Source organism: Tyto alba, unplaced genomic scaffold (genome assembly GCF_018691265.1).
Source record: "Tyto alba isolate M040663 unplaced genomic scaffold, T.alba_DEE_v4.0 Super-Scaffold_20, whole genome shotgun sequence".
Lineage (NCBI taxonomy): Eukaryota > Metazoa > Chordata > Aves > Strigiformes > Tytonidae > Tyto > Tyto alba.
Genome location: NW_024881283.1, coordinates 5,906,174 through 5,928,160, shown reverse-complemented (window position 1 = coordinate 5,928,160; position 21,987 = coordinate 5,906,174). Strand labels below are relative to the sequence as shown.

General features: G+C 57.6%; 1 protein-coding gene across 4 annotated transcripts in view; it reads left to right on the top strand.

Annotated features, from left to right (window-relative positions):
* Positions 1–2,145: 2,145 nt before the first annotated feature.
* Positions 2,146–21,987, top strand: part of PTPRU (protein tyrosine phosphatase receptor type U) — a 76,974-nt gene continuing 57,132 nt past the window's right edge. For all 4 annotated transcript variants that reach the window (XM_042793701.1, XM_042793700.1, XM_042793699.1 and 1 more), the window contains exons 1-2: positions 2,146–2,258; positions 19,366–19,494. In XM_042793701.1, the coding sequence (XP_042649635.1) occupies positions 2,186–2,258; positions 19,366–19,494 (202 nt within the window). In that variant the 5' untranslated portion in view covers positions 2,146–2,185. The remainder of the gene's footprint in view (positions 2,259–19,365; positions 19,495–21,987) is intronic.

Genomic DNA, 21,987 nt, shown 5'->3' with positions numbered 1-21,987 from the left:
TCCTGGGTTTTCCCCGTGCAGTAAATGAAACAATCCTCCCAACCCGCCATCGGGGACTTGGCAAAAAGCATTTCAGCTCTCAGGAGGGATTCATCTTGGAAATGAAGTTGCAACGATGTGGCTGGGCCTGGGATTAAAACCGCGGCTGCGATGGCCTTTCTTCATCAGGTGAAAGCACTGTTGGGGTGCCTGGTCCTTTGCCCGTACCCCAAGAGCCAGCTCTGGGGCTGGTTTGTCCTCCCCGTTTTTTCTGACAAGTGTTTCTCCAGGGCTGGATTTGACCCCAAATAAATCAGCCAGCCTGGCATGGAGAAGCAGCACAGCAGCATCCCCGGGATGAGCTGAACTTGGATGAAGATTTTCAGTGCTGGCGGGTGGCATTGTCCCACTTCTAAGTTCCTGGGGGGTTCCTGAGGGGCTCCTGGGGGGCTCTCAGGGCTCAGCGACACCTGGGTACTGTCCCTGTCCCCTCCCTCACCCTGCTGGGTTCTGGCACCGGGTGCTGCCTGGTCTTGCAGCATCACGGGGTGCTGCTAATGCCGGAGCTTCTCCTTGCGTGATTTGAGGTAAAAAAGTCCCAATATTTCCAGCATCGTCTCCCTCCACCTTCCAAGTTTTCATCTGCCCAAGCAGTTTCCCAGCCCGGAGCTGCAGCCAGGACTGGGTGACCCAAGCACGGATCGTGCCGGAAAGCTGCTGCAAAGCTTCCCCCCTCCTCTCCCCAAACCTTTGGAAAAACATTTTCCTCCAGAAATAGGCCCAGAGAGGATGTCGGTGAACAAGGCGCCTTTCATCCCCGCTGGCACCACCGGCGGGGACACCCGGGGGCTGCCAGCACTTTGTGCCTCCTCCTGCGCCTGCGCCCCCAGCCGGGAAAGGGCCGGCGATTTTCCCCCTTTTACATCCTTGTGGGTTTTCCTCTTTTCCGCTTGTTCCGAGTTAGATCCTGCCCCTCCCTCCCTTCGTCACCCCCTTCCCACCCTGGGGGACGGTGGCTTCACTGGGTGTCACCGGGGTCACCCCACTGCCATCCCCTTCCAGCCCCGTCCAGGTTTCCATGTCACCATCCCACGGGAGAAAGCGTCGTGTCCCTGTCCCTCGAGGACATCCAGTGGGACATGGCAGCTTGTGGGGGAGGACCGGGGAGGGGGAATGGGGTGTTTTGGGGTCTGAGGACCCCCTGGGGTGGGCAGGAGCCTCTGTCCCCAGGGAGTGGCAGGGCCTTTGTCCTCAGTGCCCAGCCCACGGGGACCACCGCACAGCCCATGGGTGCTGGGGGGGCACCCGAGGGGCTGGGGGGGGGGCACCCGCCCCGGGGTGGGTGTCACCCCCCCTTTGCTCAGGGTGCTGCTGCCCCCACCCCACCTGCAGCTCCCGCTGCCACCCACCCCAGTAACCCTCTGTCCAGCCTCCTCCCAGCACCCACTCTGCAACTGGGGATACCGCCCCCCACCCCCCCCAGGACCCACTCCAGATTCGTGGGGACCCCCCCAGCCGTGACCCCTGGGGACACCCCCTCCGTGGCTGGGGACCCGCCTGCAGACAGCGACCCCCCCTCAGCTGGGGACCGGCCCCGCATTCTCCCTGCCACGAAGGACCCCCCCCCCCTCAAACCCTTACACCTCCCCGCGCCCAGGGACCCCCTACAAACCGCGCACCGCCCTGCAACAACCGGGGACACCCTAAAACCGGGACACCCCCCCCCCCTCCCTGCAGCCGGGCTCTCACCCGTACCCGGGGTCCCCCCTTGCACGCACCCCCCCCGCAGCCGCAGCCTCCCCCCCCCCCCCCCGCGTTCCCCCCGGTACCAACTCTGCAGCCGCCCCCCCCCAAAATCCCCCGGTACCGGGACCCCCCCCGCAGCCACCGGGACCCCCCCCCCCCCCCCCGGGGCGGGGGCGGGGCTGGGGCTGCGTGTGCTCGCAGCGGCCGGCAGGGGGCGCCCCCTGCCTGCCCGCGGCGGCGGCGGCGGCGGCGGGGCCCGCGCGGCGCTGACGTCAGGGCGGAGCGAACCGCCGCCGCGCGGCCGCCGCTATTTGAGGCGCGGGGCGGGCGCGCGTGCCCCGCTGCGCCGCCGCGCGGGATCCGCGGGTCTCCCCCCCCCCCCTCCCCTTTCCCATCCCCGCCCCCCCTCCCTCCCCCGAACCCCCTCCCCCCCTTTCTTCCGCCGCCTCCCTCCCGCACCATGCGAAGCGCCCGGGCGCTGCTGCTCGCCCTCGCCCTGCGGGTCTGCGCGCTGGACACCGAGACTCCCGCCGGTAAGAGCGGAGGGGGGTACCGGGGTGGGTGGGTGGGTGTGGGGTCCTGCTTGGTGTCGGGGCGCGCTCCCCAGCACCCCCGGTGGTGGGGTAAGGAGGTGTGTGTGTGTGGGGGGGTTCCGCCAGCCCCGCTGCAAGGCGGCTCCTGCCCGTCCCGCCGCCGGGGCTCCCCGAGTTCGGGGCACCGGAGCCACCCCGGGCGCTGGCGGGTGCGTGGGGGGGCTCGGTTGCGCCTTCCCACCCCCCGCGGCTGCACGGCCGGAGCTGCGCTCACCCCCAGCCCGGCGGCTTCTGCTCGCTCCCCGGTACCGGGGCCACGTCCATCCCACCCCCGTCCCTCCCTCCCGCTGCACCCCCGGGCGTCAAAACTTCGCCCCCCCCCCCGGTGGCAGCGGGCGTTCCTCGGCGGCGGGAGCCTCGCCGGGGTTTCGGGGCTGGGGCGAGAAGCGAGCGCGGCCGCCGCACCGGCCGCCGCCGTCGGGAGCCCGGCCGGGGCAGCACCCGCCGCTCGTTATTTGCCTGCCCGGGGGGGTCCCGGGGGTGCGGGGGGATTTGGGGACCCCGCGGGAGGAACAAGTGGTGGCCGAGGCCGCTCTCCGGCTGCAGCCTCTGTATGCCACGGGGTTATAATTAGTTTTAGCAAAGCACGATCGATTTTTAAAATTTAATTTTATTTTTAAACTCATTTATTTTTATTTATTTTTCTTTTTTTTTCCTTCCCCCTGTGCGCTTCAGTGTTCAGAGCCGCACCCCCCCTAGAAAGAGCACGGCTGGACCCTGCAAGCGGGGGCTGGGGAAGGGCTGGAGGCAGGAGCCGGGGGGCACAGCCGGCTCGCAGCCCATTTGGGAGGCAGGAGAGGGGCTTGGGTGCTGCAGGGTGGGGGGATTTGGGGCTCCCGAGGTGCTACTGGGGGCTGTGAGTGCTTTTTGCAGGGGAAACTGAGGCACGGGAGAGAAGGGAGATGATGCCTTGCTCCAAGGGGACGGTAGTGCTGCAACTGCCAGTTCTTGTGCGATGCTCTGTGCATTAAAGTGTATTTTTGCCTGTGTTCAATTTTTTTTACCTTTAAAACAAAGCGGCTCACCTGCATGCAGTCCCTATATTGGTGCATTGTCTTTTTTTTGGGGGGGGTGTGTGGGGGGTGGTAGTGGCCTCTCTCCAAAAATGATAAGTAGTGACACTCATCAGCAGAAAAGAGAATAAGGCTGACCCGTGTGGAGAGGGGGTGATGGGTGGGAGAAACGCAAAACAGCCGAGGCTTTCCACAGCTCACACGAGGTTGAGGAGATTGGGGAGAGAAAGGGTTTATATTTTGCTGGGGCAGCTGGAGGGGTGAGAGATGTGTGTGCTGGGGTGGGGGGAGATGCTGATCCGTGCACGGAGCAGCCCCGTGCTTCAGGGCAGAGCAAGGAGGCAATAGGGAAACCGAGGCACGTTGCTGGTGGGGGCCTCGGAGTCCTTTGCTAGAGGAAGGGGCTTCTGTGTTTTCCCCCCCCCCAACCCCTGGGTGTTGGGGGGGGTGTGTCTTGAGCTGTGCTGCTCCCCAGTCCTGGGGTGTGTGTCTTTGGCTGTCACGGCTGAGCTGCTGCAGCCTGCGAGGGGCTGGAAGGATGATAGTGGGGACCCGGTGCTGCTGGGGGGGCTTTGTGGAGAGACTCCCCCTCCCAAGCAAACCCTTTTCCCTCCGTGGGCTTCTTTCCCTGCGAGGTGGCATTTGCAAAGAGCAGGATCAAGCCCGTTCAGGTGTAAATCAGGAGTGTGTTTACTCCAGCGTTTCCCCTGGTAGGTGCAGAGCAGGCTCAGCTCTGTGCTGGAGCCGAAGGGGCTGGGGTTGGCTGGCGGCAGGGGGTCTGCTTCCAGCCCCCCACCTCTTTTGCAAGCTGCTTTTTATGTGAATCGTGGTGCTTGTTCCCGCTGACGCGGTTTGGCCAGCTGTGGGGACGTTGGCTGGCTGTGGGGACATCACCGGGCTCGTCCCTGCGGCGCTCGGGGCTGCACGGCAGGCAGGGCTGGTAAAAAAAATATTTAAACCATCTGCATGTGCTCTGGGGTCACCAGGGCCCCCGTAGCCAGTCACAGGGAGGACCAGCTGCTTGGCTCTGTGGGTATTTGGAAGATGAGTGGTTTTCTTGCTGCTCCTTTGCAAAGAAGGGGTATAGTGTGATCCCTTCTACGAGTGGGGAAACTGAGGCACGGCACGCTTGTGACCAGCTGACCTTGATGAGCAAGTGCCTGAGCTGGGAGAGAAGCTGAGTGCTCCGGCTGCAGCCTCCCCGCTGGCTCCAGATGCTCTTTGCTCCTTCCTGGAGCGTGCAAACTTTTGCAATTCATTAAGATTTTTGCAGTGACTAAGCTGTCGGTGCCTGCCTGCGTTGCGCTTGTCATGGTGGGGGCCAGGGAGGTGCCGAAAGGTGCTTGCTGACACCCCCCCCCCCCCCCCCCCCCCCAAACCCAGCGGTCCCTTGTGCTCTTGCAGTGTCAGCTGGCTGTGATGGGGACCTGTGAGTTGTCACCCCTGTGATTTGCTGTCCCCCCCACCCCACCCCTTTCCTCGCTGGGCTCTTTGCAATAAAACGCGGAGCCTGTCCCCTGGCTAGCAGCCTCTGCCTGGGAGCAGGCTGGCTCGCCGGGCCCCAGGGCAGCGGGTTTTGCAGGCTCAGCCTGCCTTCCCCTGAGAGGAGGGGAGCTGCGCCCTTTCCTAGCTGTTGCACTCACCCCAAAACTTCAGCAATGAGCTGTTCTCCGGGTGTACCCCAGCCTGTGCACCCCCCTTGCCGTGCTCCTGGGCTGTTTTGGCAGCAGGGACCCGCGCCTGCGGCCACCGGCGCTGCGCGGCACTCCTGCCGTAACTATGCGGAAGCTGTTTGCACTTGGGTTTGACTGCATTAGCAGCAATTAAGCAAATAAAATATTTGGGTTTGCAGCTTCCACTTCAGAGGTCGGTGCTGCTGGGGAGCCCCGGGGTTGGTGGCATTAGGATTGGTTTAGGGGGGGTAGCTGCTGGTTGTGGTGGACGAGCCCCTTGCTGGGGGCCAGACAGGAGGGCTGGGGCCCCCCGAGGGTCCTGTTACCCCCCCGGACAGCCCTTGCAGGCTGGCAGGAGGTGGCACGGGTGACCCTGACCCCGCGGTGGCTGTGTTGTCTCGGCTGAGTGAATGGGAACTGCTGAGCAGACGCTGTCCCCGGGGCTGGGATTGGGGTCGGGGAGCGGAACAAATCTGCCTGGCGTCCCCCCCGCCCCGGCCGTTAACCGCAGCATCTTCATCACTGGGGTCACAGCGGTGGGGGGTGATGCTGTGTCTGTGCCTCCCAGCGCAGGGGCAGGGGGGTTGTCCCTGCGTGCTACTGGCAGCCCCCTTCACCAGCCCCGGGGTGCTGGGGACGGGGTCAGTGTTCTGTGCTCCCCGAGTACCTGATCCTGCTCTTCCCAGCACTTTGCCTGGTGTTTATTTCCCTCCATCTCACTGCCGATGGGCTTTCCCTTGCCAGGGTATTTTTTTTTTTTTTCCTCCCCACGCCTTCACCAAGCACATAAAATGTGCAAGAGTGTTACATTTTCGTTTTCAGATTTTCAGGCTTGGATTTCTTTTTTTTTTCCCCTCTGCCTGTGGTGTTATGCCAGGGAAGAGTTTCTTGCTTGTTCTAATGTGTGTTTATTACCCTGGGAGTGCCATGGAGTGCCCAGACAGTACAAACACCCCCCAGGCTCCTGTACCGGGGTGCTCCAGAAAATCCTGTTGATGTGCCCAGGGCAGAGCTTTCCTGCTCCCAAGTCCTTAGCTCTCCAGGGTCCCCTCTCTGCGCACCGGACCGTGGTGGATCTTCACCATCTGCAGGGGTGAAGCAGAGTTTAGGAATGCTCCGAGTAATGCTGATGCTCCTGGACAGACCTGTCCTGGCTCCGCATCTGCAGCTCCGCAGTGGGGGCTGGCAATGCCTGGTTTCCCCCTGGACCAAGACTTGCATTTGCTTCATTTCTGCACTCTTCTCCTTGTTCCAAAACTCCTGTTTCATGTTTTTCCTCTGGGTGCTTGGTCCTGCCCTGGCCTCGGGAACAGGGATCCTGGTGAGTCACCTCCTGGCCTGAACTACACATTTTTGCCTTTGTTATCCAAACTAAGATGAACCAGCCCCATTCCAGCTTCCCTGGGAGTTTTCCCAGAGCAAAGTCCAGCAGGATCAGGAACCCTGGAGGAGCAGGGACACCTCCTGAGACACAAAGGCAGATGCTTCTTGGTGGCTTTGACCCCTGCCCTGGCTGTGACAGCCTCCCTGCTGCTTTTTGGTGTTGGTTTTTCCCCTGAATGCACGTGGGAAGAAGCTTTTCCATTTCATACAACCTATCACCCCATCCTCAGTCTGCAGAGAAGCTGAGAGTCTTAAGCACCCCCAAAACACCCCATAAAAATCTTTTCCTGGCTGCAACTCCCCTGGGGATTTGCTACTCTGATCTTGGCAGTTGTGCAAGGGTTAAGCACGAGGGGCTGGCAAGGCAGAGGCAGGTAAATCCCTGCTGCATGCTCAGAGCTGGGTGGTAGCACAGGCTCTAGAGAGCCTTATCGACACAGCCCTGCCATCTGCCTGCTTAAACCTCCATAAATAAGCTTTTTAATAATCTATTATTAACATGCACTATAATTGTCTTATTAGACATGTCTGGGAACCTTTAGTTACTGCGTGATTAAATGTCAAGATTCCCAAACCTCCTCTTCCCTGACAGCAGCTTGGGATTTGCTTTGCAGCTTTCCTTAGATCCTGCTTTCCCATTCCAGGCTGAAGCACCCCCTCCTCAGACTTGGGGAAACTGAGGCTTTCCTCTCTGGACAAGGAGGATTCCCAGCAATTAGTCCCCCAGAGCTAATTGCATCCTTGTTGGCAGTCTTAAAATAAATAAATCCTGGAGATGGAGCTTTTTCTTTCCGCTGCAGGTGGCCTGGCAGAAGCTGCTGGTGATTCTCCCTGTGCTGGGATGGATGTGGGTAGGGGGAGAGGGGGGGTGCCAGCCCATGGTGCCCTGGCTTTCCCTGGCTGGGGGGGTCCTGGGGACACGGGACCTGCTCTTCCTCACCGGGTGAAGCAGCATCTCTGGGGAGCAAGAGGAGGGCTGTGGGGCTGGTGGGTGCTGGAGGGACTTTCCTGGGTGTTCCCTGAACCATTTTCTTTCCTGCCCCTGGTGGCAGCTTCTATACCCTCTGCCCCGATTGAAAAGCCAAAGTCCAGCTCTGTTCCAGCTGCTGGGGAGTGAAGGCAGAGCCCCTGTCTGTGGGGGCCCCCCGAACCGCTGCTGGCATGGGGGGGGGGCTCACATAAGGGCTGCCCTTTTGAGCTGTGTTTTTTTTTTTTTTCTTAAATAAGGGGTGTTCCTGCTTGCTAGGTGGTTGTTAGCAGCAACTCATCCCCTGGCTGCTTTTGGGCTCCTCTGGGTCCTACCCTGGGTTTGCAGCACCCGCCTATGCCTGGGTTCTGGGGGGAACATGCACAGATATCCTGAGGTAGCCCATGAGTTTGCTACAGGTTTAAGGGGCTCAGGTTTTACACCCCAATTTCTCCCTCCTGGAGAGCGAATCCAAGCGTGGATTGTGGCAGTTGCGTGCTCTGTGCGCCAGCATGGAGCCCTCCCCGTGTACCTCTGCCAGAGCCCAGCTCTGGGTGCTGGTGCTCCGCTCGCTGCAGGAGCAGGACCGCAAAGCTCCCCCTCCCTCCTTGCTGTGGGGGTTGTGGGGGCCCTTCCCGTGGGGTGGCCAGCTATCGGGGTGCCAGGGCAGCCGCTCGCTCCGAAGTGGAGGCCGGGCTGCAGTGGGTGTGCGGGGAGGGTGATGTTCCTGCAGTTTGGGGTTCAGTGGGACTGTGGGGTCCTGGCACACCCTGTGCCTGGCACTCACAGCTGGAAGGACACTCTTGACTCTCTGTGGCCATAAATTTGTTGTTTCCTGACCTTCCTGCCCTACCAAGCATTCCAGATGTTGAGGAAACGGGAGCTGGGTGAAGTTGGGTGGGTGCTTGGCACCCCTCCTGCACCCAACTTCCCCCCCCAGCGTCCTGCACTGGCTCTAGTAGCCCCAGCTTGGTGAGGGGGGGCGGGGGTGGGTTTTGGGCAACCCTGTTGCTGATGGGGGGAGTGGGGACATGCTGTCTGCCATACACACCACTGCCTGGGCACCCCTCTGCCTGCCCACCCAGTGGTGGGCTGGGGAAAGCCCCCCCATCCCAGGTGGGGGTACAGTGGGGAGCGGAGCATTGTACCCTCACTGCAGCTGGGGGGTGTAAATGTGATGCAGCCCGAGGAACTCTATGAATATTTTTGTCATGCATGATTTTTTTTTTTTTTTATTTGGCTTGAAAAGTATTGGAGAATCGGCCACAACGGGGTAGCTGTGCTGGTGCAGACCCCCCCGCTCCGGGGCTGTGCTGGGGTTGGGTGCTGGGCTCTGCCCTGGGGTGGCACCCGCTGGGTGCTGGGGAGCCCTCCATAAGCCAGCAAACTGCTTTGACTTCTTGGACCCCTACTATGTGGATCAGACCTTTCTTGACATCGTTAAGTTAATGAGGGCCATGGCTGGGATGCAGGGGAGGGTTGGCTTGTGATGCTCTGAGCTCTCCCAGGATGGGACGAGGACGCCAGTGACCTGATGTGTGTTAACGAGGCCACTGTCCCCGCGGCCGCTGTCGGTGCGGGCCGATGACCGTGTGTGGAGATGAGCCCTGGCAGCCCCTGGACATTTGAGCCTGGCGTGCTGCTTCGTGCCGGAGACCTTCAGCCTAATTAGCCCAATTAGCCCAGCAAGTGCTGCTCCGGTCCAGTGTGCTTCACCCTGCGGTCCAGCCATCAGCTGCCAGCTGGGTCACCGGGAGGAGGAGGATGTCACCGGGAGGCGAGCGGTGGCCGGTGTGGAAGAGCAGATGAAATACTTGCTACAGCCCAGCTGCTCCCCCAGCACGGGGGGCTCATCTTCGGGGTGCTGCCCTGGGGTCACCTTGCTATTTGACAGGAGATGGTGGGAAAGGCTTTTTGTCCCATGGGCCAAAGGGGATGGAGCATTGTGGCTGCTTGTTTAGGGAGGTGGAGGGACAAACTGCATTTCCTTGCTTGGATGGATTTGGAGGTGTCCATGGAGCTGCTGTGGTTTTGGAGATGCCCTGCAGGGCTCCTTGGGGTGCAGCCCCCTCCCTGTCCTGTGCTGCGTTGCCCCTATGTCTCTGTTCCCCCCAAATCTTGAGCTGTGATGGCTGAGGGTTCAACAGGGATTTTAAAACCAGGGCAGCAAGTCCAGGCAGATCCACCCGAGGATGATGTCTCCTCTGTAGGCCTTCCCTGCTGCTGGCAGCCCACCCGTGGGGACAAGGACCTGTCACGGTGCAGGGCAGCCCCACACACCCGAGTGGCAGGTCCTGGGTCATGCAAAGCTCCTAACCCCTCGACAGCGCATCCCTGCCCGTTAGCAGAGGCATGTTAACACCTTGTGCAATTAGCAAAGTAAATGCTTTTCATGTAATCACTAGGTGCTGCAATTTGGATAATTGAATTAGCAGGGGTGAGTGATCCCTGGTCACCTTCCTGGCACCTCAGAGTCCCTGCTGGGACGTCTGGTTCTGTGTTTTTGGTGTCAGTGGAGCACCCACCTCTGTACCTGATGGAGGCGGGTGCTGGAGTTTTCCGGTGTGTTTTTGGGGAAGGAGCAGTTTGGGGGTGACTTTTGAAGCCCCTGAGTGCTAGTGCAGGCTCTGGCCTCTCCCCGTGGGAATGGGGATGTGGTGCAGGTTTGGCCACTGCCCAGCTGAGTATTTTCCCAAGGACTCTCCTATTTCTGCTTATTTTTAACTGTATTTTCAGCTGTCTGCTGAGTGATAACGTCCCATTGATTTTCTGCAGCCAGCAATCAGTTTGCTTTCCTTGGATTATAACAATATCAAACTAAAGCAGTGCATCTCTGTGTTGGGTTATTTTTCTTTTTATTAGCTGAACGCTTTTAGTATCTCACCTGGGTTCCTGTCTGGGGAGCTGCTGCTCACTGTTCCTGGATCTGAACAGCATTTCTCAGGGCAAGGGGCCGTCTCCTGCCTTTCTTCATGCGGGGTGGCTGGGCTGCCCTGCTTGGACTCGATTTGGCGGCTGCAGCCAGTTGGGGATGGGAACTGGGACCTGTCTGGGTCAGGATGTGTGCGGGGAGGGCGTGCAGGGTGCTGACATGGGGTTGCAAGTTGCTGCGTGCACTTTCAGCGCTGCTGCGGGGTCTTTTTTTCTAACCACCCGTGCGTTCCACCAAACTTTTCAGTTATTGGTGCACAATTAGTGTAATCCCAGAGTTTTTCGCGCGTGACTGGTACGAGGGCTGAGGATGCTGCTGAGGGGATGGGGGCAGCCCTGGGACCCAGCGGCGGTGCAGGGTGGGAGCACAGTGCCTTGGTCAAACTGTCTGCCCAGGGCTGGAAGTGGGGTGCCACTGGGGCCATGGGACTAGGGGGGCGCCCTGTTGCGGGTGGCTGTGGGGCAGGAGGGTGGGAGATGCTTATGCTGGGGTGGGGGAGAGGCAGAGGTTGCATCCTGATCTGCAGGAGCAAGGGAAAAAAAAAAAAAATAAAGTTGGACAAGGAGATACCAGGAATGAGCCTTTGGGTGTCTGAAACTGTGGGATGGTGGCAGTAGCAGGGGTGAGGAGTGGGGTCTGCTGTGATGAGGGTGATTTTGGGGGGACTGGAGGGGTGCTGCAGGTGAGGCCCCTGCCCAGCGTTCTCGCTGCTCGGCAGCAGTTTTCCTTTCTGTGGAGCTGGATGGAGAGTCCTGAGCCTTTCTGCAGGGGACATGCCGAAAATCCAGCCTTGGAGGTGGTCTTCAGGCTCACAGGGAGGGCGATGCCTTCCCCAGCCTGGGTGGGCAGGGGGTTTGGGGTGCTGCTGTGGGGCTGGGGAAGCAGGTCCCTGCGTGGAAGCAACTGGAGAGGAGGGAAGGGAGGAGTTGGGATGTGTGATGGGCCGATGTACCACGTACCCTCTCAGCTGCCAGCGCCATCCGTGAACCCATCCTGTGCCCTGGGAGTTCAGCTGGTGTGTGACCAAACTCAGGGTTCTGCTGTTGGGGATGTGGGTTCAAACCCAGTGGTTCCGTGCACCGAATCTGCCAGGTCTCAGCAGCGTGGCAGCACCGTGGTGTCCCAGCCGGTGCGGTGTTCCTGCCTGCTCGCCCTCGGAGCTGGAGGGGGCAAGGGGTGGGCACCTGCCTGCGTCTCAGCTGAGTTTTTATAGGACGTATGAGAATAAAGGGAGTGGGACGGACTCTGAGTAGATTTCCAGGAAAAAAAAAAGGGGGGGGAGGAAATTTGATTTTTGACCATTTGCAAAGCAAACCTGGCTTTGCAGCTGGTGGTGCCAGTGATGGAGGGGAGGTATTAAAAGCAATAAATAAGCTGTTGAGGAAAGTCATCTGCGGGCTCCTGCAACTCTGGATTTACAACATGCTGTCCCTAAGCGCCAGCTGCTTTTATACCTAATGCCTGCACCCTGGGGACCTGAGGAAATTAACTGCCTGGTTAAAAGAGGTTTTAACCTCTGGGAGCACTGGGTGGCACTGGGATGCTGGTGGAATCCCCCAGATGAGTTTGCTGGAGCTGCTGTTTTTTACTCTGACCTGGGGGACGGATGGATGCCCAAGCTGGCACTGACCTTGGGTAGCTGAGCCCAGCCTGGGGACTGGTAAAAATCCGCTTGCTGGTGGGAGTTTTGGGCTTGATTGGCCATATCCCCCCACTTTTGCCTGGCCGAAGGGCATCCGGCACACTCCTCAAACCCATGACAGGGACTCCCTGGGCACGGAGCACATTTTATTACCCCTGTGGGGCCTTCTGCTGGTGGCTGTAACCTCCCAGCAGATCCTGTGTGTCCCGTCCCCTGCCCCTGTTTCATAGTGAAGGGTTTAGCTGGGCACACGCCTCCCTGGCGCTGGCAGCCGGGCCCGGGGTCGATGTGCTCCCGTCAGCCTCATCGCCACCTTTAAACCCGGGTCTCAGTCTTCCCACGTTGCTTTTCCCAGCTCTCCCAGTGCAAGGCAAGGGAAGAGGAGGAGGAGGAGGAGGGCATCAACCTGGATTTTGCACTGGATTGCCTTCCACTTGCAACCTGGATTTCCTCCCACTCTCGCCTCTCCTGAGGGCTGGGGAGCGGATGCTGGGCACGGTGGGGACCGTGCAGCTCCGTCACCGGCTGGTTTTGCCACGCGAGGGCTCTTTGACAACGCAAGCGGCTCCTTTCTCCGCCTTGAAATGCCGTAAATAACCTGGCTGAGCTGAGCTGGCTGCCCGGGCCCCGCCGGCGCTGGCACACGCTCCAGCACAGGAGGATTAGCCCATCGGCATGCTTCGCTCCTGCATCCACCCCCCTGCCGAGGTGGTGCCCGGAGGGAGAGAGGCTGTGCTGGGGGGGCAGACTGAGGGTTCCCCCCCTTCTTTATCCCCTGCAAAATGGGATGGGTTTGAAAAAAAACTCGGTCTTTCCCCTGATTTCTGGAGCTGGTGTTGAAGCCCCCCCCTCCCCGGGCTGCAGTGATGCTGCTGCTGTGTCCTGGGGCAGCTGCTTCCTCTGCCTGAACTTGTGCTAAGGGAACATCTCCCTGTCCTTGGGCGTTCTCTGAAAGCAGAATTTCACCCTTGGGGCTTGTGGTCATGCTCTCTGTGGGCATGTGGGGTGGATAACCTTCAGCAGGGCCGTAAGGACCTGATGGTAATAAAGGAGCCAGAGGGAGAAACAAGCCTCCCCCTGCCTTTTTCCCCTTTTCTCAATTTATTTTCATCTTTTTTTGCCCCCCAAGGTACGAGGTGGCTCCATAGTCCAGGAGCTGTAATTGCACAGTAAGCAATCGATAACGGCAGGACGGAGGTTTCAAAAGGCCTGCCTTGTTTTTCTTCCTATGAAGTCGAAGAGGCAGCCCTGACCATGTTAATTAAGTGATGGTTCATTATTAAAGCACTTGTGTTGCAGGTTAGTGGCCTCCTGGCTGGGGAGATTGAGGGTGTTCCTGTGCTGCAGGACCTCTCCCGACCTGGGTATAAATAATGGAGAAATGATGCTGGTCCTTCCCCCGGGAGCAGTGTGGGCCGGACCCGGGTGCTGTGCAGGGATAGCACTTGGGGTGTTAAATGCACGTGTCCACTCCAGCTGTGGGGCCAAAACCTCCCGGCTTGTGTCCCACAGCATCTCTGCAAAACAGCCGGGGAGTTGCAATGCCTGGTCGCACCCACGTCGGGGTGATGCAGCACCCTGGTCCCAGCAGTGCTGATCCCCCACCCCGGGAGCTGCTTTGCGGGGTGGGAGGGAAGGAGAGCTGCATTTTGCAGCTGGATGTGCCCCAAGCAAGAACTTGGACTGACATTAATTGAGTTTAATTATTAAAATTAAAAAAGATTAATTATTCACACTTCGCTTTTAAACGCATCCTCATGATAAGATGATGCGTGGTGCAACTGGTCCCTGCCCAAGCACAAGCTGGCCCTGTGGCATTGCAAACCCATGAGAATTGTGTTTTCCCAGTTGTATTTGCTCTCCCCAGACCTGGGGATGCCTGTAACAAATTCACATCTCTCAATTCCCCCCTGTCCTCATGCCCGGGGTCCCTCGGAGGCTCCTGAGGTCAGATCTGGGGCTGGGCACTCGTTGTGGGAGGTTTAACACCTCCATGGGGACCTGCAGGAAAAAATACAGAGAGTCTTTAACAGGCCCCAAAAAAAAAAGACCATTTGTCTTCTGTAGTTGCTGGTAGACGGATATTGTTCTCCTAGTCCTGTGCTTTCCAAACACTGAGGTTATCAGGCATAAGTGACTTATTATGCAAATCCTCTGTCTTAATATCTGGCTGCTCTCTCCCTGGAATTGCATTGGCTAAACCCCATGCGTTATTGGAGCTGCTAATGTTTACACATTAGCTTCTTTGGCTAATATACAGGGCTTCAAGTTGCAAATTGATGTTTCTTACAGCTGAGCAAATTCTTTTTCTATTAAATGCAATATTTAAAATGATTTTGAGAAGCAAAACAAACTACTGGTGAGAATTTTAATGGAGCTGCTTTCCATATTCTTCTAATCAGCTTTTATCGGGGCCAGGAAATCGGTAATATTTTTTTTAAATGTTTCTATTTTGCAGAAGTAGGGAACAGCGAGGAGCAGGGAGGGCGTTTATTGTAATCTCCAGTGTGTGTAGTGCACAAAAACATTTGCAGGTGCCTGTTGTGCTTGTGCCCCAGGGCCTTTCAGTGTGGGAAGTGCAGCTAAGGGGAGGATTTAGCTCCCCTTTGCTTGGACTAGAAGAGGTTTTCCCATTGCTGAGACCGAAACCCCTGAGGGTGTTTGGGGTTGGCCGCAGAGCTGATGGGGTGCTCTCTGTGGTGGGGGTCTCCATCGGTGTGAGATGCTGGGATGCTGCAGCACAGGACCCCCTCCGTGTCTTGGTTTTCCCACTGAGCTGGGTTCCTCGGTGCCGCATCCCCCCCGAGAGAGTCCTGGACCTCTGTAGCATCACCCCCCTGGCAAGTCTGAGCCCCCGCCCCAGGTAGAAATGGGGTTTCCGATCCCATATCCATTAACATTGACCGGGAGCCTGCAGTATGGTACGTGCAAGATCTTGCTGGGTAAGAAGTAGATCTAATTTTAGCCGAATTGCAGTAAGTGTTCCCTATCCCCTGTGTCTGCTGGCGCCCGGAGGAAAGCGGCTCCCGGCATTTCCTTCCCGGGGCACGTTCCCGTAGGAGCGTGCCGAGGAAATTGCCTTTAAATAGCAGCCGGGATCTGGGTGGTGGGAGGCTGGCTCGGCTCTGCGGGTGTGCCGGGGAAGGGAGGGCATCTCGCCGGCATCGCGGGAGCGAGCTTCTTCATCCCAGCAAACCCCGGCTCCCTGGGCTTTCTGCCATCCCCGGAGGATGATGCTGAGCTGCTGGTGTTAGGGGACTTCGCCAAATCACCTGCGTGCCTCAGTTTCCCCGTTTGCAGCAGTGGCGTTAACCATTTATGTTGTGTAAAGAGCTTCATCCTTCGCTGCTCTAAGAGCTGCTGGAAAAGATGAAAAGCTGACTCCAGAATGTCACCTGCATCCTGGCTGGTGTCTGCACAGTGCAGCATGGGGTGCTGGGGGCTTGTCCCCCCAAGATGCTGCACCCCAGGGACGACTGTGGGGCTAATCCAGTCCTGGCTAAGCCAAGATGGGAGCAAAATGGGATTTTTCCCATTGATTGACTGTTTTGCCCTGGACCCTGGAGTCCTGGATGCCCACCCTGAATTTCACAGTTCTGGGGAGCTCACACTTGGTAATGTTTGGATTTAAAGCCTTTCCCCGTTTTGGTATATTATTTGTGTAGCATCCTCATCAGATGGTGCCCCGAAGGGTCTGGGTGGTGGTGTTGCCCCCTCGGGGTACAGGAGTGTACGATCCCAGCAGGGATGGTGCTGGGCCGCCCTTTAGCACGGGAGCCTTTCAAGGCTGCTCAATAAAAGAGAAGCCCGTGGAGCATGTCCCACGGTGCAGGAGGTTAAACAGAAAAGGTTTAAGTGTATAATTAACTTTGAAGTGAGAGGAGCATAGACTCAGTGGATGAAAGAGCGCTGGGCAGGCTGGTGGGCAGACAGCCATGTTCCTTGGTGGCCACAGAGATTTAATTAGATGCCATCCATTGTACTTGGTTGTTTGGTATTTCTTTTCCTTCTTCTTTGCAAATCCTTCATTCTTCTTCTTCCCTTCCCTGGGATGGAGACGAGGATGCAGGGTGGCAGTGGTACCCAAGGGATGCTGAGCAGCACTGGTACCTGTCTCCCTGGTGAATCTCTTAAGCTATGTTGTCTTTTTCTTTTTTTTTTTTTAAAAAAAAAAAAAAATTTGGTCCATCTGGTGTTTAACCCCAATATTAATGCTCACCCTCTGCTCCCCTCTGCCTGGGCGTGCCCCCGTGGTACCTGGGAGGGATACTGGGTGGCACCAGTACCCAGGGGAGATGCTGCACAGCACTGGTACCAGCCTCTCTGGCAAACCCCTTAAGCTACTTCTTTTTACTTTCTTTTTAAAAAATTTTGGTCCATCTGGTGTTTAACCACCGTGTTAGTGCTCATCCCTCTCCTCCCCTCTGCCCGGGTGCCTCAGGGGTTTCACGTGGGGTGTTTAATGGGCTACATCTTGCCCTGGGCATGGGGTGCCTGTCATGCTGGTGCAGGCTCTAGGATTTGGGGGGGAGGGTGTTTAGGTGACTTTGGGGTGTTCGGGCCCAGTCTCGGATGCATCGTGCCCCCGGGGAGCAGACCAGCAAGCCCCTGGCAGTATTTTTAGCTACTCTCGTGTTTGAATCGCCCCTCCTGCGCTCCCTGCCTTCATCTCCCTGCCCCAAGCTCCTGTTCTCCTGGCCTCCAGCCAGCGCAGGGGCTGGGAACTGGGGGCTCCTTGTTTCTGCTCGGTGATTTTTAGGACGCATCGGGACCCAGAGCAGTCCTGGCCGGCTTCCTGTCCCGCTGCCTTTAGCCCTTAGGGTGGGTGTAACCATCGCCATTGCTGCCGGCCAGTGTTCCAGGTTGCCGTCTCACCGCCTTCCTTGCAAACCTTTTGATGAAACCTTTGTTTTTTGAAAGGTGCTCTGGGTTTACCCCCTCTGACTTTCCATGGCTGCTGGGGCACCCACAGCCACCCCCTCTGGAGCTTGGATGTTGGCATTTAATTCCTCAGGTGTTAATTTTTATGCCCCTATTAATCCTGTGATGGGGAGGGAGAAAGGGCTGGAGGTCAAGCTTCTCCCCAGCCCTACCCCCGGGTGGGGAGAGACGGTGCTGGAAGCATCTCATAGCTCATGGAAACTAAGGCTCTGCAAAACCCTTTTTATTTTTTCCCTCTGTATACAAATCATACAGAAATTTGTTGGCGAGAAGGCGCAGCCGGTTGAGCCGCCTTCATTTCGCACGGTGGATGGGGGGAGTGGGTGGGAGGGAAGGCTCGCGTGGGGAAAAGCCATAACAATAAACCTGTCTGAGGAGGGAGACGGATCAGCTCGGTCAGCTGTGCCTCCGCCAGCAAGATATCTACTCTGTGTAATGGCAGTTGAAGCTTCTGGAGCCTGGGCATCGTCTCACAGGTGGCTGAGGATCCAGTGATGGAGCAGTGGGGAAACTGAGGCACGGGACCAGTTGGTGCCAGTGGTTGCACTGGGGATGGCAGTGGGATGCAGGTGGTGGAGATGCAGCCCAGGAGGAGGAGGCTCAGTCTCCTCTGATGTCGTTAGTGGCTGGGAATAGTTTATTGGGGGTGAAGGAACTGATTTTTCCCTGGGAAATGGGGCTCTGCCAGCCTGAAACGCTGTTTGTCTCTGCTCTGGTTTCTCAGACTGAAAAAAAAACCCCAACACTAAGAACAAATTTCTCCCTCCCAGAATATCCCAGTTCAGCAGATCTTGGAAAGAAACACTTGGGCTTTTTTTTTAAATCACTTGGCACTTAGTTTTTGACACTGTTTTATTTTGAAAATTTTTTTTTTTCCTTTCCTTCCTGGAAAATTTTGACAGATTTGTGCTTTTTCTCCCATTAGAAGGCGCAGCCAAATTTCAGACTCTTTAAAATCCGGTGTGTCTCGTGGCGAGAGCCGAGGACTGGGGTCTGTGGTGCGGGGGCACATCCGCACGTGGGCTGGGCAGACGCAACGGGAAGGATTTTAAGAAAGCTGTGAGGTCTCGGTGCCTTCAGGCATATGAATAGGAGATAATTTGCTTTTAGTTTTTTAAAAAGAAGTTTCTTGTGATTCTGAGAGGGGGGAAAAAAAAAAAAAAAAACCTTGGTGATGGAGCTGAAGCATGCCCTCGTGCTTTAAAAAAAAGAGTGTAAATGGAGGAAAAGCCCTGAATATGTTTTTACCAGTGGAATAGTTGGGAATCATAATTTTTTGGGCATCTTACGGGCTTTTTTCTAGTGTTTGAACTAGTATTTGCACGAGCAATGTGTCTGAGCATCCCCCGGCATGGGGAAGCACAACCCATGTGGGCAGCAGTGAGGCCATTAACTGGCAAATCCCCGGGTGGCGGGGGGAATTACTGATGTAATTTGGGGATAAAATAAGAAAAAAAAACAGAAGAAATAATCCCCTGGCCCGGCTCTGCTTTCATGCTGGCCCGTTATTTGCCTTTGTTCATTCTGCTTGCTCAGGGCTTGCTTACCATGCCTGCCCTCGTCACCCCGGGGGCTTGTATTAATTAACGCTGGACCCTGGTCCTCATTAATCTGTGGGTTTACTGGAACAGTAGGGCAGCCTTAAGGGAGCGGCCCCATGGGCAAAGCCAGCCCCAGAGCTCCGGGGTTTGGTGGGGCGCGGGGCTGGATGCGGGATGGGGGCTGGCTGGCATCTGTGTGTTGTTTCCGTGTCACCTCAGTGCATGTGGGGACAAGTGGCCTCTTGGCACTTCCTCCAGATGAGCTGAGCACCTTGCAGACCGGGGAGGTGCTGCACGGCTTTCGCCTTTGCTCTTTGTGAAGGGTAAAAAAAAACCCAACCCCCTGACAGATAAATAAAAGGGCTCAGAAGCACCAGCCCGCAGCTCGGTTTGGGGGGGTGGGGGGGGTGTGTGTGTGTGTGTCAGTGATGCATTTGTAGGGCTGCGATTGCTGCGGGTTGCTGGAGGTCCTGGCTGAGACCCGCTGCTGTCGTGTCAGGCAATGGACAGAGCCCAAGAGCTCAAGGACAAACCACACGTGGGCAGGCGGAGGGCTGAGGTCAAAGCAGGGATTTTACATGAGCCCCCGGGCTCTTGTGGGTCCTTGTGCGACTGCCACACTCGAGTGCCTTTTTCTTGGGAGAAACCCCTCGCTCGGTGACCGGCCTGCGGGAAGCAAAGCTGGGAGCTGCATCCTGCTCCTGTGGCTGAGACCTCCCCGGTGAGCTGAGACCTGCCAGCTCGTTTCACTGGTGGGGGGAGCTGAATGGGAGAGATGGGGGGGATTAGCAGCGGGCAGGAACCCCTACCCTCGCTCGCAGGTGCGCATGGGGGGATGCCTGGGGTGCCTGTGCATTTTGGGGGGGTGCAGCCCACCATCCCGGCAGGGATTTTGGGGAGGGACCAGCTGCTCTGCGGGGTCTCAGCGGGGGCTGACGGGTCTCTCTCTCTGCAGCCGGCTGCACCTTCGAGGAGGACGGCGACCCGAACCAGTGCGAGTACAGCCAGGGCGAGGACGATGACTTCGGGTGGGAGCTCGTCCGCAGCTATATGATGCCACACCTGACGGCTGACCTGCCTCACGGTGAGTCCTGGTCCCCAGCGGGGCCACGCTCGTCCCCCCGCATCCCCGGGGACCTCTGCCCCCAACCCACCCCTCAGTCCTGTACCCCAGAGCCGGACCACGGGGCTTCTCCTGGTTTAATTCCTTGCAGTGTTTTAGGCTTGGCTTGTCCTCAGCTGTGTGGGCAGGGCGCTGCTTGTGCCTGCCGGCATAGGTGTGATGAGCTGCGTCGGTCCTCAGCGCAGCGAGGCAGGATGTTGCGTGGCTCTGGGGAAGGCGTCTCTTGGGGACAGGGGATGTGGGACCCTGCTGCTGCTGGGGGGAGGAGGGTTTTTAACAGCACGGCAGGGACAGGGACACTGAATGGCTGTGGGTACCTCTGAGCCCCGTGTTGCTGCCTTGGCGGGGTGCAACCCCATGCCACCCCAACCCACCCTGGGGCAGGGAGAGCCTACAAATGGTCTAGGTGTGTATTTTTGGGGTGGAAAGCCAAGATTTCCAGCTTTGCTCCTTCTGCACCTGACCTCTGCCATCGCTGTGTTTGCTGCCCGCAGCCCGGGCACCCCAAGCCCTGGTCCCCAGGCTGGCTGGGGGCTGTGTGGGGGATGTCCCCTCTGATGGCATCTCCCCGCCCGCAGCAGGGGGGATGGCAGCAGCTCGGGTGGCTTTCCACGCTTCCCGGGGGTCTCGGCAGCTTCTCCAGAGATGCCAAATTCCCCATCTGGTGTCGAGCGCGGTGGCAGCCGCCAGTCGGGACCCATCCAGATCCCGTTGTCGAGGGGCACCTCCAGAGCCCCTCTCCCTGCCCGGGGTCTGCAGCCACCCCTTGCTCCTTCCTCACTGCTTGCTGGCTCGGGCTGCTTTTTCACACTCATGAGAAGTTCCCATCTCCGGGGGATGTGGAAAAGGGGGAAAAAAATGCACTTCTGGCTCTTGCAAGTGTGGGGAAGGGCTTGCGGCTGTGAGTTGGAGGCATCTCCAAAGCCTTTGGAACTGTAAGGAAGAATATGCAAATGGACTTTTTTTTTTTTAAAAAAATCTCATTGCTTTTAAACCCTTTTTTATTATTCTCTGGGTCCGACTCCTCTCTGATGGCCAGGCTGGGGGAGCAGAGCCAGCTGGATGGCCACGGGGAGCTCCCACTCTCCCACATAGATGGTGTGGGCACCATGCCTGGGTGGCATCTGGGGGCTTTGCTCGCTCCCAGCTCCAGACAGTGTCCCACTGTGACCCCCTCGAGTTCTCCCTGTACCAACTTGCTCTGCGAGAAGCACTGGGCTCGAGATGCTCCTGCTTTTCAAGACCACTGGCTCCTGCCTGGTCCCAGCGCTCCGGCTCCTCCTGCCCAGCCTGGAGGTCAGGTCTGGTGTTGAAGATGGGCAGAAAGAGAGGAGAGCTGGTTTAGAGCTCTATAGCAAATGTGACTTTTTGTTATTACATTAACTGCTTTATCGAAAACTCTACTGCTCTGTCGATCTACCTTCAGCTGTGTATCTTGTGCCTTGTTTGTGCCAGGGCTTAATTTGCCTTTTCCCATCTGCTAACCCTCCTCTTCCTCTACCTTCTCTTCCCCATCACCTTTTCCTTCCTTTCCCATCCTTGCTGGCATGTCCTGGGCAGCAGGCGAGGGCAGAATAACCCTTCACCTGCCTATAGAACTGCTGACAGATCCCCATTCCTCCCTTGATGATTCTTCAAATAATTGCTTTGAACTGAACTGTCCTAATCTGTGTGTGTCCTGGGGGAGCTTTCCTGGGGCACCGAGGAGGGAAGCAGAGCTGGGGATTGAGGTGACTGGTGATGGAGGGTCTTGAACCTGTAATTAGTTGGGTTTTCTACTCGGTTTTCAGCTGTAATTTAAAATGTAAAGCAGACTGCCTGAGTTTAAAGCCTGGGGGCTTGCAGGGGGGCTGAAGGGGTTGGGTGGAATGGGGCTGCTCTCTCTGAGGAAATAACTAGGGGTTAGCAAGAGATGGGGGCATAAATGAATGCAAAGAGTTTAAAAAATAAACTCCAGAGCTGATGGGGAAGCGGATGCAGCCATCCCTGGTGGGCTGCTGTGGGGCTGAGCTGTGAGCGTGGAGCGTCGCCGGGTCCCGTCCCTGATGCTGATCGACGGTGACACCCAAAGGGGTGTGTGTCCCCACGGCCAAGGGCTCCCCTAATACCTGGTAGATACTGTTGCTTGTGGTTTTGGGGCACCCAGAGGGAGCAGGGACCCCATTTTTGTGTAGTTTTACCCCAGTATGCGTGGGTAGGAGTCTGCGCACGAGGCTCCTGCAGCCTTATCACCCCTCTTGGTCCCCGTCAGCAGCTTGGTGGATGAAGAGTATTTCACAGCACTGGGGCCTCTCCAGGGAGCACTTTCCAAAGGAGTCTCGTGGTCTTAGATTAAAATGAGTTTTTATTGGAGATCAGCCAGTTTCAAGGAGCGTAGGATTTATTGGAGCGGATGCTGGCGGCTGGCCACCCGCCTCTACCTTTCCATCCCTCTTTCTTTTTGCTTTCTTGTTT